Source organism: Grus americana, chromosome 11 (genome assembly GCF_028858705.1).
Source record: "Grus americana isolate bGruAme1 chromosome 11, bGruAme1.mat, whole genome shotgun sequence".
NCBI classification, from domain to species: Eukaryota; Metazoa; Chordata; class Aves; order Gruiformes; family Gruidae; genus Grus; species Grus americana.
In genome coordinates this window covers 6,844,780-6,862,027 of record NC_072862.1, presented here as the reverse complement: position 1 = coordinate 6,862,027, position 17,248 = coordinate 6,844,780, and the positions used below count along the sequence as shown (strand labels likewise).

General features: G+C 39.7%; 1 protein-coding gene across 1 annotated transcript in view; it reads right to left on the bottom strand.

The window, feature by feature from the left end:
• Positions 1 to 16,917, bottom strand: part of SUCLG2 (succinate-CoA ligase GDP-forming subunit beta) — a 131,824-nt gene extending 114,907 nt beyond the window's left edge. The window contains exon 1 of the mRNA XM_054838493.1: positions 16,763 to 16,917. Within this exon, the coding sequence (XP_054694468.1) occupies positions 16,763 to 16,846 (84 nt within the window). The 5' untranslated portion in view covers positions 16,847 to 16,917. The remainder of the gene's footprint in view (positions 1 to 16,762) is intronic.
• Positions 16,918 to 17,248: the final 331 nt, after the last annotated feature.

Below are 17,248 nucleotides of genomic sequence, written 5' to 3'. Positions count from 1 at the left end.
TCTACTAACACAAATTATCTCTGCATTATCTCTGCGAATTATATGTCAAATGTATATAGTATTAAGTTTTATAAATATGGACTATATTGTAATGGTTAAACTGGAAATAAGTCATTTTGGGAGAAAAACCGTGGTGTCTACGGGGAGGTCTTTTAGATGTATTCTATAGCTGAAATAAAAAGCAAGTGTGTTTAGAGTATCTTATCTAAAATAAAAGCATCTAACCAAAAAAATCTATTTGCTTACCCAATACATTCTACAGCATTCCAGTATATTCAATTTGTGCACTCTGACCTGTAATACAATTCCAACCACATGTGAAAGAAACCAGATACACAAAGATGACAGTAATGAACCAGCATACCATTCATCAATATAAGAAATAAACCTTTATTATATTTGTTGATATACAGCTACTGTAACTGAGAAAGTTATAGAAGTTCCTATCCAAAAGGAACCATCAGAAATACAACTAAATAACGTACCTTCATATAAACTATCTCAGGTACAGGTACATTTTATGAGTTCATATACTTGAAATATACCACGTAAGCCACTGAAAACAAACTAAAATACTTATTTCAGTTTGCTGGCAGTGCTGACAAAGTATCTGTAGAGTTAGTCTGACAAGAAACAAAAATTTAACAAAAAGGCACTATACTAAACAGAAAAAGTTTATCACAACTGTAAGTCATAAAAAGCAAACATAGAGAGATTACTACACTTTGTTCTATATGAAAACAAGTTTTTCAAGCACCAGAGAAAACAGAAAGACTCATGGTAAGAGTCATTGGCTGTAAGGTCTGCCATGTTAAGTCAAACCACACATCCCCTTCTCTCCAAAGATGATTAATGCCACATACCTAAGGGTACATTATGAAAACCAGGACAGCAAACGTACTTCCCAAGTAATGACCTGTTGGCTACCACAAATCAGTAATTTTAATCTTCCAAAGCAGGAGTTAGCATCCAGACCTTCCTATGTAAAAGCCACAGAGGAAAGCACCTTCCATCAACATCCCAAACAGCTCGCTTTGGATACGACATGGAGTGAGGTCCCTTTGGTATCAGCAGAGACAATCAGCTTCATCCAGCACTGAGCGTTTTGATCAAGGTCTCAAGCTAGACTGCTGAGATATATTTATAAAGGATAAAATTGATTCTGTGAGTTTGAATATTTTCCTGACAAAAACAAAGTTTCCATACTTTTGTCCTCAGCAGTTAGGATTGTTTATTTCTTGTTATAATTTGTATTAAAACGCTGTAAGCAATCCTGACCTTAAACATCAGCATTTGATTTTAAAATCTTCCACAGGTATGGCTGAAGGCCTTTTAAGAGTTGAGTTCCATTATTTATTCCTATAAATAGGAATTAATTTTAACTGAATTAAAACAAAGGCAACACACAAACTCCAGTTAACAGTTATAGGGCTTTTCGTTCCAAATTTATTACTTAAAATACACCACACAAAATATCTTGAGCAGTAAAATGCAGTATGACTCGGGGCAGGGGGGGGGGGGAGATCACACTTCCCAGTTCTTTAAAGGCTATGACATTTTGATCAATAAACTGTAGGGGCAATTTACTGTTTTATACTACTGATCCGTATACTCACTTTTCAGAATGAGTGAGATCTGTCGCTGCAATTGTTAAGGTTTATGTAGCTCTCAACTTCAAATAAAATAAAAAAAACCCCAAACCCATGAAATATGACACTACATCATTGTTTGCTAAAGCTAGGCAGCCTGTTTTGGTGGATAATTGTTACTATTCCTTACAGCTGTATGACTCCGAAACAAGAGGTCTGTGTTAAAATAACTAAATCATTCTCTTCATATGTACAAAAAGAAAATTAAAAAAAAAAAGAAAAATCTAGGACTTGTTTATAAAAGGAGCATAAAACCAGTTAATATTAATAGAGTTTCTACTGTTACATTGTTTACAAAAATTAGACTCAGACAAACACTTAAGAGGATAGCCAAGAGCTTGGAAAGCGTAAGTTTTAAGTATGGAAACATTAAAAATTTCGAGAGAGTGAAACAGGCAACCATTTCTCCTCAGAAATCCACATTACTGAAAACCTGACTGTTATGTTGAGCGATCAAATCTTGATAGCAAAGCCCCAAGTTAAATCCTATTTTAGAAAATCTTTGCCCAGCACTGCCTTAATATTGTTTTTCAATTACCCAAATGAGCTTATTCAAAACAGCGCTCTGCAGCCTCTGAAAACACTAATCCACCCTTAAGTCACACTTCTCCTTCAGTCTAAGCACATCAGCTCAATCCATAGGCAGTTTAGTGACATTTAAACAACAGCACACTAGAGCAATCGACCAATTGCTCCCCATGTGCTCCTGCAATCCAGGAAAACTAGTGCCGTGTGACACCTGTCTGCCTTACACAGGTTTCCAACCAAAGCTGACACCAATTTTGACTTCACCACCACTCTCCCATATATTGCTGACACACCCTCCCACAGCTATGTAGCCCCTCTAACAGCCAAGTGCTTTGTATTACTTGAAACCCAGAAGCCAAGGCACTGGAAGAAGTCATTACTACAGGGTCAGAACAGGGTGAAGTTGAGAGTCAGTGCAGAGGACGCACCAGCAACGCCGCAGCGAGGGCAGGACCAACCCTTCGGACAACAGCCTGCCCTTACCCCGATGTAGTAGAGACTGCGCTGCCTGCTGCAAACCAAGCCTGGGGAAGACAACATGGAACTACACGCTGATGACTCAACCACACATTTACTTCTGAAGCAATTACTCAAATTCACTGCAATTCATTGGAGAGAACAGTAACACTCCAGAAGAGATATAGTTCAGAGGTCTACAGTTTAAAACAGTCACAGGATTTTTATTTTTTTTTATTGCTATATTAGGTGTTTGTGTCACCATTTTAATTCTAGTTCATGCAATCAAAACAAGTGCTTAGTTAAATCTTCCCCTGAAGACTTACGCATAGTTCAAGGAAAAGCCAATTTCTCTTGTCATGTTATAAGGTTCTTTTAATAGAAGCCACTGCAAAGCAGAGATAGGAAGGCAGGAATCACAGTGCATCACAGCAGGAGACATCAAGATGGTGACAAACATCAAAGAAATAAAAGGAAGAGCTTTCTTGAACTAGTAACATGTCAATTTTAGAAAAGGAAGCTATTTTAACTGAAGAGTTAAAGAAGGTATATTTAGTCATCTCATCCTTTTTAGTTAAGAGAAACTACCTTCTCTTCCATCGCCAGGCAGCGGTGATTATTCTAATGCAACATAACACAGCAAGGATATAAACTACAGATTCCCTATGCATAGATAACAAAGCATGCTAAGAACTAATAAATGCCAGTTGACATCACTTGTCTGTTGAGAAAAAGGCGGTCACCAATTACTAACAGAATGAGAACTTGTTTGTTTAATGATTATGCTAATTCATGGAACTCTTATTAGACAGATATACAGACAGTATTGATGAGTTCCATAAGGCATTATAAAGTATGGCTGAATTGTTTCAAAACAAATTAAACCAGAACATATTGTACACTATTTAAAGGAATAATAAAAGCCTGATAGTGAGTGAATCCTCAGGATGAGCTCTCTGAAAAAGGCACAAGTTTTCATAACTGTATGGACCTAAAAACCTACTGCTGCAGCAGCAAACATCACATCTACGTGCATGGGAACTTACACGCAGGGCTTCTGGCCCAGCTTGAACACAGGTGAGAGAACGTGCCCATACAAGCATCACCGCTTTATAAACCATTGCAGAGGCACATGCTGAATCAGACGTGTGTTAACATACATCTGCTCTAACAGGTAGAGACTGTTGGAGAAGCTGTGTCTGAGATGATACACCAGCTCACCAGGGCAGAGGTTGAAGGACTCTGAAGAATGCGTTACACTGCATTTTCCACACAACCACCCATTGTACCTCTTTGTTGTTATTGTTACTAATAAATTCTAACCTATCTACATAAATAGTATAGTAAAAGATTGTCCATCTGCAGATTTAGTGCAGTGCAACATGGCCCTGAAAACAAAAAACAGCTATTAAACTTTCAACTCGTAATTCCTGTTTGCTTGTGTTGGGGGCTGCATCTAGTTTCTCTTTTTATCTCTTAAGAATTTTAAATTCCTAAATTAAGAAGGAGATAGAAATTGTTTTTCCACTCAAGAAAAGAATCACTACAAGCAATACCTGTCAATTTGTAGTCATTTATTCATATACAATTTAAACGAGAAACAATATTACTTTCTCCTTCAAATTTCAGGTCTTGCCAAAGGAGATTTATTTCAATAATATCATAGAAATGAACAGCAATTGGTATCAAATAAAGACCTATAGAATACTCTCTACATGATATGGCCATATAAGCTATGCTTCTGCTTTTTAAGGAGAAAATACGAAGTCAGACACGAAACACTGCAGCAGGGTACACTTTTAGTCAGAGTAAGAAGGTCTGACATTTATGTGTAATACAGCACAGTTCAAAGTAGTAAGATCCTGCGGAAACTACTTAGAAAAAGAACAGTTTCGGTCTCAACCTGAACAGCCTACCCTGAATGTTAAAATTAACCTGGGAGAGTGAATGATTTAACTAAAGAAATAAGCCTACTGGATTTGACCCCAAAGTAAAGTCACGAATCAAACTCCCTCACTCTCCCCGATTTTCTAAGTGAAATGGGTGAATCTTCCCAAAACTCACTCACTAGCTGAACTGTCAACTTTGCAAGGTAGTTGAATCTGAAAATATGTGGCTCTATTAGAGCTTTTTAAGATTAAAACTGAAGTGCCATCATGACCGGGGGACTGAACATTTCATTCACTACCCACCACCTCAAAATTAATTCATTAATAAATATGTAAAATACTCATGAGGATTTATCTCTTCCACCTCTAAACCAACAGTCCCTGCCACTAAAAATATATTTAACTAATGACAAATTAATCAATATTTGGAAGCATATAATGATACTTCAACATCTCTATTTTTGATTCAGCATTTTCTTTCCCAATGGTGGAATCCCTCGGCTGGGAAAAGGAACATCAGGAGTGCGTCCATCAGTTCTGAAGTGGCTAGATGTTGTCAAGGCTTTCTTTGCTTTATTTATCTCTTTCATTAAAACCCACCTTCTAAATCTTTCCACAGTGGCTCCAACGTGTAAAAGTATAATTTTGTTGAGCTTTAACAAATGCTAGAGAAACAGAAGAGGACTCCAGGAGACAGAACAAAACTCTTTCACATATTTTTCAAAACTCTGAAACTTAGATTTACAAAGTCATATAGATTGGATTTAAAAAATGGAACCAGGAATACTTCCCTTTTACCTAAGTCGTAGCAATATGCACATGAAAACCAAAAAGTTTTAGAAGCCACTCAGTTATGTCTTGGGTATTTCACAGTATTGTAGATAAAATGGTTAGGTGTATTTAAGCTTTGGCAGTCTCTTAGTAAACGTACTCAGTGTGGAATAGGGCTGAAAACTCTGAACTGCTATTTTAACAAAACTGTAATGCCTCTCTCAACAGTTCTCCTGAATGTTCCTGCTAGCTGTCTACTGCAAGAAACCCTTTTACTTCAAGGGTTCCCACATGTCTGTCTCTATACCTTTCTGTCCTAATATGTTCTTTTGATTTTATCTTGTACTCCTCCTTGCCTTTTTATAATCAGTCTGATTGCAAACTGATTGATCCCAAGCTTAACCTCTGCACTCCCCTGGAAATGATGCAGCATGGTGCGATGTTCCTACACTGCAGCACTCAAATGAGTCATTAGCTGAAGGAAAAAAAAAAAGAAAAAAAAAGAAACTACACAATTCTGTTCCAATGTGCCTTTAAATCACATTTATAAACTCAGCTTTCTGATTTATCCTTCTGTTTACTTCTCATGCAAGGAATCAGGGACAAGAATGAACTTGAAGCAAGTCCTTCACTCATTGCAGATTTAAAGTCTCCAGTAATGATTATAAACTTATTTACAGCTTGCTTACACACAGGGATTTTGACAGCTATTCTGTAAATACAATCTCCTACCCACTATGTTTCACTGCAAACTACAAGGAACATGCACAGGGTCAGATTTGAGCTCCTTCTGTTATCCTCATGCTCCTTATCTCAGAAAACCAGAATCTGAGCCCACATCCTTGTGCACTACAAGGCAGATCCTAGCAGCTCCCACCTGGATGATCCTTCTAGGTGTCTGCGGATATGGTTTTGTGAGGACTGCAGTCCTCAAAAGTAAAAGAGGAGACAGTGGAAAGAATGTCCTCTTGAGCAGAAAGACCCTGGCCTCACTCCTCCATTTCCCGTACCTTGCCAGCCTGTTCTTCAGCAGTTGTTTCAGTCAGGCTGCTACTGACTGATCTCCAACTTAAGCAGGACACAGCCAAATCCCTGACAACCTGCATCCTGCCCCTCCACCCAGAAGCGTATTGAGGCCTCCATCTACATGCCAACACAAAAATAGAAATTGCTACAAATTAAGTGACAGCACACTTTTGACACTGAAAAGTTCTCTGATGTATTCTGCTTAGCATTTAAAGGCTGACTGAGCTGAGCACACTCCAATCCCACTAACATTCACCTGAGCAGTGAATCATTAGCAACTTCTGAAAACCCAGCCAAAACATGGCAAGCTCCTTATTCTATAACATTACGTGAAAACTTTCTGGTTTGAACAACATCCCTACAGTCACATAACAAACAGGAAGTCAACAAAACAAAGCAGCCTGCCCAAACACAAAGCTGCTAGTCCACACAAAGGGGCAAACAACGCCCTCCCCACTTCAGAAAACATTTGCAAAATATTTTTTTTCTTGCATTCTTTAACCAAACTTCAGCAGAATAAAACAGTATTAAAAATACTTATTGTACATCCACATGTGCCCAAGAAGCAACCGTGTCTACAGAAGCTTTATGCTTCTGGAATCAACTTTCAGAGCCTTTGCTTGGGTAAAGGAAACAAGAATATGAATTCACAGATTCAATTTCTGCTTTTGTCAACGTGCTAGCCATCAGTAGCTCTGCTTTGCATTAGTAATTAATTTTACTCAAATTATGTTCATTTTGCTTACTTAAAACATCAAAGCTTTTGGAAAAGCATACTTTCCTGACCTAAAAAGTAAGGGCTTTGAAGTATCTGATGAAAAAAACCTCACTACCATACACAACTGTATAATCAGTTGCAGAAAATACCGTAATACATCCCCTGCTTTTGCAAATGAAAGAAGATTGTTGGTGATATGCACCACACATTCAAAAAGTGAAATGAGCTATCTTATCCACATAAATCAGAAATATTCTTTTATTTTAAATACCTTGAGGGGAAATTTAATATTTTTGTTCTCACCTTATAAAGTGTTTAGCTTCCTAATTTTTTTACAAGGTTAAAATTATACTTTTATGCAACTATGAAGAGATGCTTTAAATATGAAATATAACCAGGAAAAAAATAATTCTAAAACTATTTTACCACCAACCATGAGATACAAAGAGTATGCTTTTCAGAGCATCTTCACCATCAATTTTGTGTATGCTTCATCCTAATTAAGCTTCCTGAATCGTTAGGAAAAGCAAAGCATGGTCAATGGGTTGAGCACAAATGTTTCTGAAATCGTGTCTCAAGTAATCATCAAAGAAGCGTTTCATGCCTACCATACCCTGGAAGAATACTTTTTCAAGTGTTAAGAGTCACTGGTATCTTAAGAAAAACACCAATAAAATGCCAATTTCGACAGTTTGAGCTCCATTTCTCATTAGAGAAGCAAATATGAAACATAATCACGGTTTTTTGTTGCAGGTCTTTAATACTTGAAGTCAAATCATGATAATTTCCATGCTACCAAATTATGTCATCACAGAAGATTATGACTTTGAGCACTAAGCAGCACAGCACTCCCAAGCAATAAAGATGCAAATGCCCACAGCAGCAGAATAAAGAAATATAGAAAAGTATCTACAGGAACAGTTCTACTGCATGCCTACATCATAGCTGATTTACCAAACTAGTGCAGAATAAACTGTAACAGTTTCTATCCTGGAAACACCAAAAAAAAGTGACTGGTACATGATTTTTGTTTAAATCTGAATGCTTCACACCTTTTATTGTTAACAAATCTTGGTTTTAATTAGACCGTATGACTTAGACTGACATGAAGCAAACTCAAAGGAACAAATACAGAAGAGGAAGACAGCCTTCTGGCTGCTTGGGCAAAAACTGCCACAGAATAATCAATGAAAGTATGCTTTTAATAGGAAGTCAAAAGTGATGAACATTTTTTCCTTCCTTTGCAGGTAATTTCTTTGTTAATATTTCTCCACTATTGACACTGGAAATTCACCCTGCTGCCATTCTCAAATCTCAAAGCAAGCCTAGGACACTACAAGCAACAGCATCTCTTCATCACCAGAGACTCTGACCTTAAAATGGATTTCTACATTTCTATCATCACCGATCAAACATTCCAGGTAAATAAAATCTATTTCAAGTCATCCCTAAAACAAAGCAATCTCTGATTTCTTGCTTCCTGGAAACGTAGGCATGCTCACTGCCTGTGCTTGGCCATTTGGAATGATTGAGGCTTGCAGACACATGGAAGCTAGATGTACAGTAAAAGGTAATCAGTGAGCAAAGGGAATAGGGGAGAGCAATCCTTCATCAGAAGGATTTGTCGAGTAGCTCTTTAAAAACACTGCCTACCTGCAAGCTGATAACATTAATCAGGCACTAAGTGACAGAGGTCACCAGCAAAGCCAATGCCGACTCAAAACGGCTCCTCTTAAGAGACAGCAAAGTAATGAGCAAAGCGTTCAGTCGCTGGCAGAAACCCAACCTGTAACCAGCCAGAAACCCTCCAGCCAACCTCCCGCGTGAGGTGGGAAGTGCCAGCTCTGCAGGGTCAGAAAGTCCCAAGTGCTCCTCCTGGCCATGGGCTCCTCTGTGACAAACACCAAGCAAGACATCCCATCTCCACCTCAAATCTCCCACTGCTTATAGGAATGGTCTAAAAAAATATCCTAGACAACTGGCTATGATGGATGTTTTTTCAGAATATCTCTGTTACTAGACCTTCAAAGGAATAAGATGTATTACTGAGGTCAAGGACTTAAAAACATGTATTTTGCTTTTTAGTCATAAAAACTTGTTTTATTTCACTCTTAACAGATGCTACCAATGTGGTATGGGACAAGACATCTCTGCACCAGTGGAAGAAAACACTGAAAGATGACTGGACATTACAATCCGTAATCCGTCACAGGTTGCAAGACTGCAGAGCTCGAAACTCCTCAGCTCCCCATCTGACAGACTGACACCTCTGCCATGTTTTTGTCACCTTGGATAGACCATCAGGCAGCTAGAAGATTTTGAAAATGGACTGACCAAAATAACCTCTCCATTAGCACTGCACAGAGAAGTAATAACTGAGAGGACACAGAAAAAAACCCCAAATAGACAGGTTATGCACCTTATTATAGCCCATGCTGTATCTGTCAAAATAAATAACATTCACTGTTCTTCCCTCAACTACAAAGCCAGTCATCTCACCAGAGAAGACTATGAGTTTCCCCTTCACAAATCCAAGCTGGCCCAGTCTTCACATCCCCAACCAGTTCTTCCTTGTTTGTACACGTGAGGTCTAGTAGTGACTCCCATCGTTGGCTCCTCAGTCGTCTGCATTAGGAAGTTACCGATGCTCTCCAGAAACCTCCTGGATTACTTGATTCCTTGTGCCCTACTGCACTGTCACCCCAGGAGATACTGGAGTGAATGAAGTCCCCCATGACAACCAGGGCCCACTAACATGAGGCTTCCTCCTGTTGTCTGAAGCTTCATCTGATTCTTGCTGATCAAGCTGTCTGTAGCAGACACGTATGATGACATTCTCAATAACGTTGGTCTGCCTGCTAATCCTGAACCATAGGTTCTCAGCTGGGTCATCACCCCTCCCTAGATGGAGCTCCATGCATTCCAGCTGCTCTCTCACATAACATTTCACATCATGTCTAAAGCAAGCTCTAAATATCTGTTCCTCTATTCCCAAAATTTATGGCATTACTTTAGACTATTTTAATCTAAGCCATTTAACTGAAAAACAAATCCAGACAAACTCTGCATGAAAGAATTCAATTAAATAGATTCACTGTCTCCAATGTGTTTGGAGTGGCAGAGTTGAAGCCAGCGAATTTAAGGAAAAATAAATTTTTCATGCCATCTTCAGACCTAAAAAGCTAAGCAAGTAATCTGTTGACAATAAAAAGTTTTCTGTTGTTTCTAATAGCACTTTCATCTCTGTTTTTCATAAATAGCTATCTGTATCTTTTACCTTTACCTATCATCATTATCTGTAATTTGCACATATAATTTCTGGAATTTCCCAGACACTTTTATACCAATATTGTGTATTAGCAACTTCTCCCCAGCCCCCAAGTAAGTTACTGCTTTCTTGGCTGACACTAAATTAGCAGATATCAAATCAAACTGTTATTTTGTTCACAGATTCCTCAGAGGAAGATATCAAAAGAATGATGAAGCATTCCACTAGTAATTTGTGTCTGTTTTTTAATTTGCAGCTTCATATATTTAGTCAAAAATCTTGGATAAGCAAACCTACCAAACATGATTGAAAATCTCCCTTAATTATCCATTTCTGACAATTCCCACAAAACTTTTGCATCTCACAAAGAATTTAAGTGAACAAGAATTTGACACCAAAGGTAAAGTAACTACAGTAAAAGTGATTCTCTTTCCTCCTGACACAAATGGAGACTATTGCTCATCACTTATATTCCTCAGAGTCTATCTACTCCTATAATACCTTGCCATTTTTCATCTTTCCCAGTTATTGTTCCCATGAGCTTGCTTATTGCTCCAGAAGTATTCTAAATGCACACTGTACGAATGGGTGTTTAAAGTTGCTGCTGTTGATGCTCTCAAAATATCTATCCATTTTCAGACACATAAAACTCTTCCATTTACAGTTTACTCTTTACAAAAAATAAAATAACCCTTTTGTTTCAAACTGAATTACTGCCCACTGAATCCTGAAGGTCAGTATTTTGCCTGTTCCACCTTCCTTAAGACAAACTACTAAATTTATTAAGTTAAAATGCTAGGCACTTTATATAGAGAGTCATATCTTCACTCTACAGATGCAGAAAGCGCACTGCAAAGTTGCAACATTTATAATGCCTCTTGTACAAATTAATTTAGCTGATAAGGACGTACATGTAACCTTTGGTCCTTCACTTGTAGACAACACAAATCTATACCTTTTTATTACAAAAAGCAGAAAGCTAAAAACCAAATCATTAATTATACAAAGATACAAAATTATAGAGGCAAATTTAAACTACTCTGCTCTCTAGGGCCAATCAATAAAGCACTACTGCACAAATTAAAGACAAACAGGGTGGACAGAAATTGATCTGCCACCAAGTTCTACCAATGTGCAAGGTAAATAAACTAGAATGAATAATAATGTATCACTCACAAAATATTTGCAATTCTTAAATGAAACAGTCTTTGAGTGAAATAGCCCAACCCACATTCACACCCAATGGGGATAGTGCCTGGAGCTTTATGAGTTTGGATTCTAAGCTTATGCACTATCAGCTCATCACAGAAATAAAACAAAAGATAATTCAAGCTTGGGATACATTCCTGTAGTTTAGGAAACCTATGAGTAAGCAGAAAGAGACCAGACAGAAACCTGAAAAAAAAAGCTCATAGGTAAATCTGCTCAACAAACCAGCACCCTTTCAATAAACGAACAAACCAATGCAAAAAAGTGAAACTCAAAAACTTTATTTACTGAATATATTTTGTGCTATCAGTATGAAATTTTAACTGAGGATTTAAAAAAAGTGTTCCAACAAATAAGGGTAAAAACTTGCTATTTTTCAATTCCTCCAGTCAACATTTAGCCACTAATTATACAAGAACATCACCATCGACATAATGTCACAAACAAAACAAAAAAAAACCCACCACAAAACCCCCACCAATCTGGGGTTCTTATTTTCTTATTTCCATTACCATATTAAAGAAGGGCTTCAGCTTACAGTTTAGAATCAGCTTTAAGTATCATTCATGCAGCAGACTTCAACAGCATCTATTCAACAGCACAGCATACCTCCTCTATTAAGGAATTTTTCACAACAGTCAAGCTTAACTTCTCTTAGTTTCATGCCTAATCCTGCTGTGTTGTCAAGTTAAGGTAAGATCAATAGCCAGCTACTAATTATGAATCAATGTTTAGTTACTTTCATAATCAGTTGCACAGATAACATGATCTCTATGTCCCACGATTTATTAAAATGCTATGGAGGGGGGAAGAGATGAGTATACAGCTAACTGATTCATAGATGGCTAGAAATTGGCTTTCTCAGCAGAGAGTATAGAAGGAGAAAATTTTCTGGAGAAAATCCTTATGGTATATGCTCAAAGCTGCAGATTATAGTCTCAAACATGCACAGAAAGATTGGACTGCCCGAGGCAATCATGAGCTAAGCTACTCGCTACAGGTGTGGTTAACAGCAACAAAATAAATATATCAGTCAGGGTTAAGTAATCCTGGAACTGTACCTGTCAGTGAGTCCCCAAACAGGGAGATGGAGAATCATATCTCTAAGCACTAAATAAATACATTTCTAATTTTTGCTGAAAATGAACCTTCCAAACAAGAGAGGGGAAAATATAGTGGGAAAACAGTCTACTTCAAAGAAACAACCAAACCCCAAGTGTTTCTAAACACTCATCTCACCTTTCTGTATTCCCAAAAGAATCTCAATATCTTCACACATTCTTCATAGCATTCTCTTCATAGGCTGTCTCTTCTTATCTAATTATCCCTATCCCCTGATTACATCTACACGAGGTACAAGAAAGGTAAATAAATGCAAAGTGCAGCTTTTCAAGACAAAGCTGTAAATATCTGTGCCAGAGCTAGATTTCTCCTAAGGCAGAAGTCCCACCAGCATAAAACTACCTGAAAAATAATTTTTAAAAAAAAATTAAAAATCACAATCTAAGGTTATATTTACATTTTCATTTCCTTCACCTCCAAAAAGAATTTGGTAACCATGTGTTTAATAGAACTGCCAAGGAAGAGTGGGCCAAACATCTGCTCCATTTTAGTACTTCAGTTTTGTCTAGAGGTTGAAGAGGGCTTTGCAGTCATTTAGTTTAGATACCTATAAAAAAAAAAGTTTGTGAAATTCTGTAGGCTCATGTATTGCCTGCCTCTAAATGTAAAACCTTCAAAATTACAGCAAAACTGTCAACCAGGAAAAGCCAAATGGGGAAACAGTCCGAACCTTCAAAAAACTTTCAAGAACTTAACACAAAGCCAAGAAAAAAGTAAGACTTTGGCATTGAAGTAGCTTCTGAAGTCAAGAATTTAAAGTTATTTTCAGTAATGTTTTCTGTTGCGTGAAAGATCATTAAACTCACAGCTGATAGCTTCTTAACAAAGACAGTACTTTCTCTGTTCAGCATTAATGAGGCTTTATAGGTATTCAAGCCTAGGAATTCAAGGTATCTGCAGTGAGCAACCTTGTACTGTTCCCTTTTTTAACATATATAGCATTCAGCAGATTTTATAAGAGGAATATTGTTTAATCTCATCTTTTTTGCCCCTTTTTTAATGTTTTCAATATGCATAAAATTTGGAAATGTTACGGCAGCACTGAAGACTGTTTTGACAGCTAAGATTGGCTGGTGCATTATGCAACCCTATCTGCTCACTGTGTTGGAAAACTACAGAGTTACCTTAAGCATTATTTTTTTTATGATTCTGATTTAATTGTTCCTTATTTATATTCATCGCTGAAATCCACTGCATATGAAGCTATTTCGAAAACACAGCATTCTCCCAAAGGGCCCAATACAACTCCCATTCAAATAAACAGCCTTCAATGGAGCCTATTTGTTGCTAGCCAGCAAGATTGAATTCTGCTGCAGAGTGGTCCCTGGAGCGTTTGTCACAGCTCTTTACAAATATTGCTCCAGTAAGAGCAGGTCTAAATACGCTTGTCCACATGCACTACAGACAACTGAAATCTATCTTTTATCTTCTTGAAACACTTGGTCAGATTTAAACTCTAAAAGCACAAAGAACTGAATCTATCAATATAAAAAGTTAAGAGAGTAAAACATGTTTAACAGTTATAAAAAGGTAAAGAGCCAAAGGGAAAGCAGAAGAACAATAAAATATTTTCATGTGATAGGATCAAGTACTGTTTATGCCACCCTTAAAATGAAGCTACGCAGAAAAATGTTCGTGTGTAGATTATGACGACAGTATACAACCAAACTTCTCAAAAAGCTTGTTTCAACATAGCTATGAACATCAACAGCTTTGAAACAGCAAGAAATTTTGCAACAGATACAAAGCATACAAACGCCAGTCCAATAGTAAGTCATGAAGGTTACAAGGAAAGATTTTAAATCTCACCAAGTATCTACTCACATAGGATTACCAAAACAACAAAGTTTAAGACTGATATTTCTTGATTATAGCCTTATGGAAGACCCTTATCTATGAAAAGAACAATGTGACAGGCTTTGAGAAGAGGACAGGTTTTGCTGGTTTGTGGTAAATAAATAAACATTGTCACTTCTGGTCTTAGCTAAGTAGTGAATGATACAAATGAGAAAAACTCTTTCAATGGAAGAACTCTCTCACTCTCAGATGCTTTATCCTACTTCCTAGCACAGAAATCCAGACTCTGGCTGATGAACTTTTTTGTAGTTTAAAGTCTGAGGCAGTGGAAGATTAGGAGATTAGTTAGATGGGAATTCTATAACACAATATTGCAAAAATGACAACCTTTCTACAGGAAAGTGTTTTACTTTGAAATTAAGAATTTGATTTGTTTTACAGTATTGATGTGGCTCTTGAAAATAGTCTACTTGGAAAGCACAGATCCTGGGAGATGCTCTCAGTATCTGTCAGTACTCAGGAACTGAATAATAAAATGTGATTTATAATACAAGTTCAATATCTCCATTTCATAAGTAACACACAAAAAAGATTTAAAAACAATTTTTAAGAAGGTGGCCACCTTAAATCCCAAGAATACTTTTGAGAATCTGAGTTGATATCCAGTGATTTCAGTGAGGTAACTTACAGGATCAGTCCACGCTTTGAGAGATGACAGAATAGAGCATGAACTCCTAATTTCCACCTCTACCTCAAATCCCCACTGCAGCGCCAGATAGACAGGGCTTGAAACCGAGCTCAACCAAAGCACCTTCTACATCACTCTGAGGTGACTCTGTCCAGGCAGCACACCATACTCAAGCCCTACAAAAGCTCCCCAGATCAGAGCCCTACAGAAACAGTAGGGACACACGTAAAAACAGGGAGGTTACCTCCAAGTTCTTTACCATTGGGATTGACAGGATTGCTCATCAACACAAATAGATTTAAATACGTATGGATGTATACAGATAAATATATGTATATACACATTTATGTGTACGTATATATACACACATATACACTCTGTCCTTGTCTGTGTGAGTGTGTATATATGAAATGGACCTACACTAAACTGATTAACCAATTGCACTGAATTGCCAAATAGTATATCCACCAATAAAATAGGTACATCGGGCACAAAAGATTTCAGATTTAAAAGTGAGCTAGCTAACTTCCTTCAGATTAAAAGATAAACCACACAAAAGCAGATGTACAATGCAAGTTATGTTTAGCACCACCATGCTTTCTTTATCCGACAGCCATACTACGCAGCTGTACACCGGCAGACACGAGCATCCCCAGCAGCGGCACCTGCGGAGCAGAACCAGCCAGAAACAAGATTTGTTCACTCCAGAGGCTTTTGCTCCTGCAAAAATACTTATGCTCAGAAGCATGGATGAAAGTAGATTCCCGGGCAGCTACTGATCTGATAAAAAGACAAAATAAAGAGGCTGGTTGCCAAAGGCACCAAGAGGTGTCTAAAATGTACGTTTCTCATTCTAGCGTAGCGTTTCTGCCATCAAAATGAATAAAGAACTCCTGCTACACCTCAGGAGCTGAACACGAGCCCTTCCACGAGGTCCACTGACTCTCTCCCATCACACTTCTGAGATCCAAGACCACTGGGAAGTCAGCACCCCCTATGACCTGCCTTTCCAGCTGAGCGCAACTGGGCGTCCTCACTCTGGCCAGACCTCGGCCACCAGCACACACCCAAAGCCAACCCGATACTGCCACCAGAAACCTTTTTAGGTAAATGATACTACTTCGTGCAAGGTACTTTCTGATATTAATTTAAAGCACTTTCAGTTTTAGGGGCAGGGAGGTTTTCAGAGCTGGTGCTCCAGGTCACGCTTTGGTCTGTTCAGCCCTGACCCGGCGGAGCGGGGCCGCAGCGCCGCTGCCACAGCTCTGCCCCGACCCCGCGAAGCGCCGGCCACGATCGAGCGAGGGCCGCTTGCTCCGTTTGTTTTACTGCTAAGAGCACGGCACGGCTCAGGCTTAACGCATCCTCCAGGCGACGAAACCTGAGCAGCAGCCCGAGCTCCACCAAGCCGGAAAGCGAAAGGTCTCCCTCCAGCTGCGAGCAACGGGCGCGTACAGGGGGAGGCTGCGAGGGAAAGGCGGCTTCAGGGGGCGGAAAGCAGCGGTCTAGGGGACGGAGAGCAGAGCGACTCCTGAGGAGAGGCTCCCCAGAGCGCCAGGTGCGCGGCCCGCAGCCCTCCCTCGGTGCCTGGGCCACGAGCAGAGCCGGCGGGACGCGGCAGCCGGGGCCGGGCTCACTCACCGGGAAACTGCCCCGCAGGCGGGCGGATGTCAGGGCCAGGTTCCGCAGCACAGCCCCTGCTTGCCCGGCCAGGGGAGCCGCCATCTTAGCCGCGCCGCGTGCTCTCCCGGCGGCCGCTGTCTCCGCCCTGCCCGGCTCCCCGGGCGGAAGCTCGGCGCGGCCCCGCGGCGCCCACCCCTCTGGAGGGGAGGAGAGGGGACGGGCATGGCGCCCGGGGTTGCCCCGCTGCCGGGCGACGGGCCTCGGGGCTGGCAGTCTGTGAGGGGCCGGCAGACAGAAATGGGGTTCCGTGTGGGGGAGACATCTCGGGGCAGGGTGCGTGACTGGGGCCGGCGTGAGGGAAGGGCGCGTTGGGGGTAACCGTGCCCAGCACGGCTGTGTGTGGGGCGGGAGGCCGCTGCGGGTGGCGAGAGCAGGAAGGGCTCTGTGGGGGAAGGCAGTGGCTGGGAAGGACGGGGGCAACGATCTGCAGAGGGGCTGGGTAGT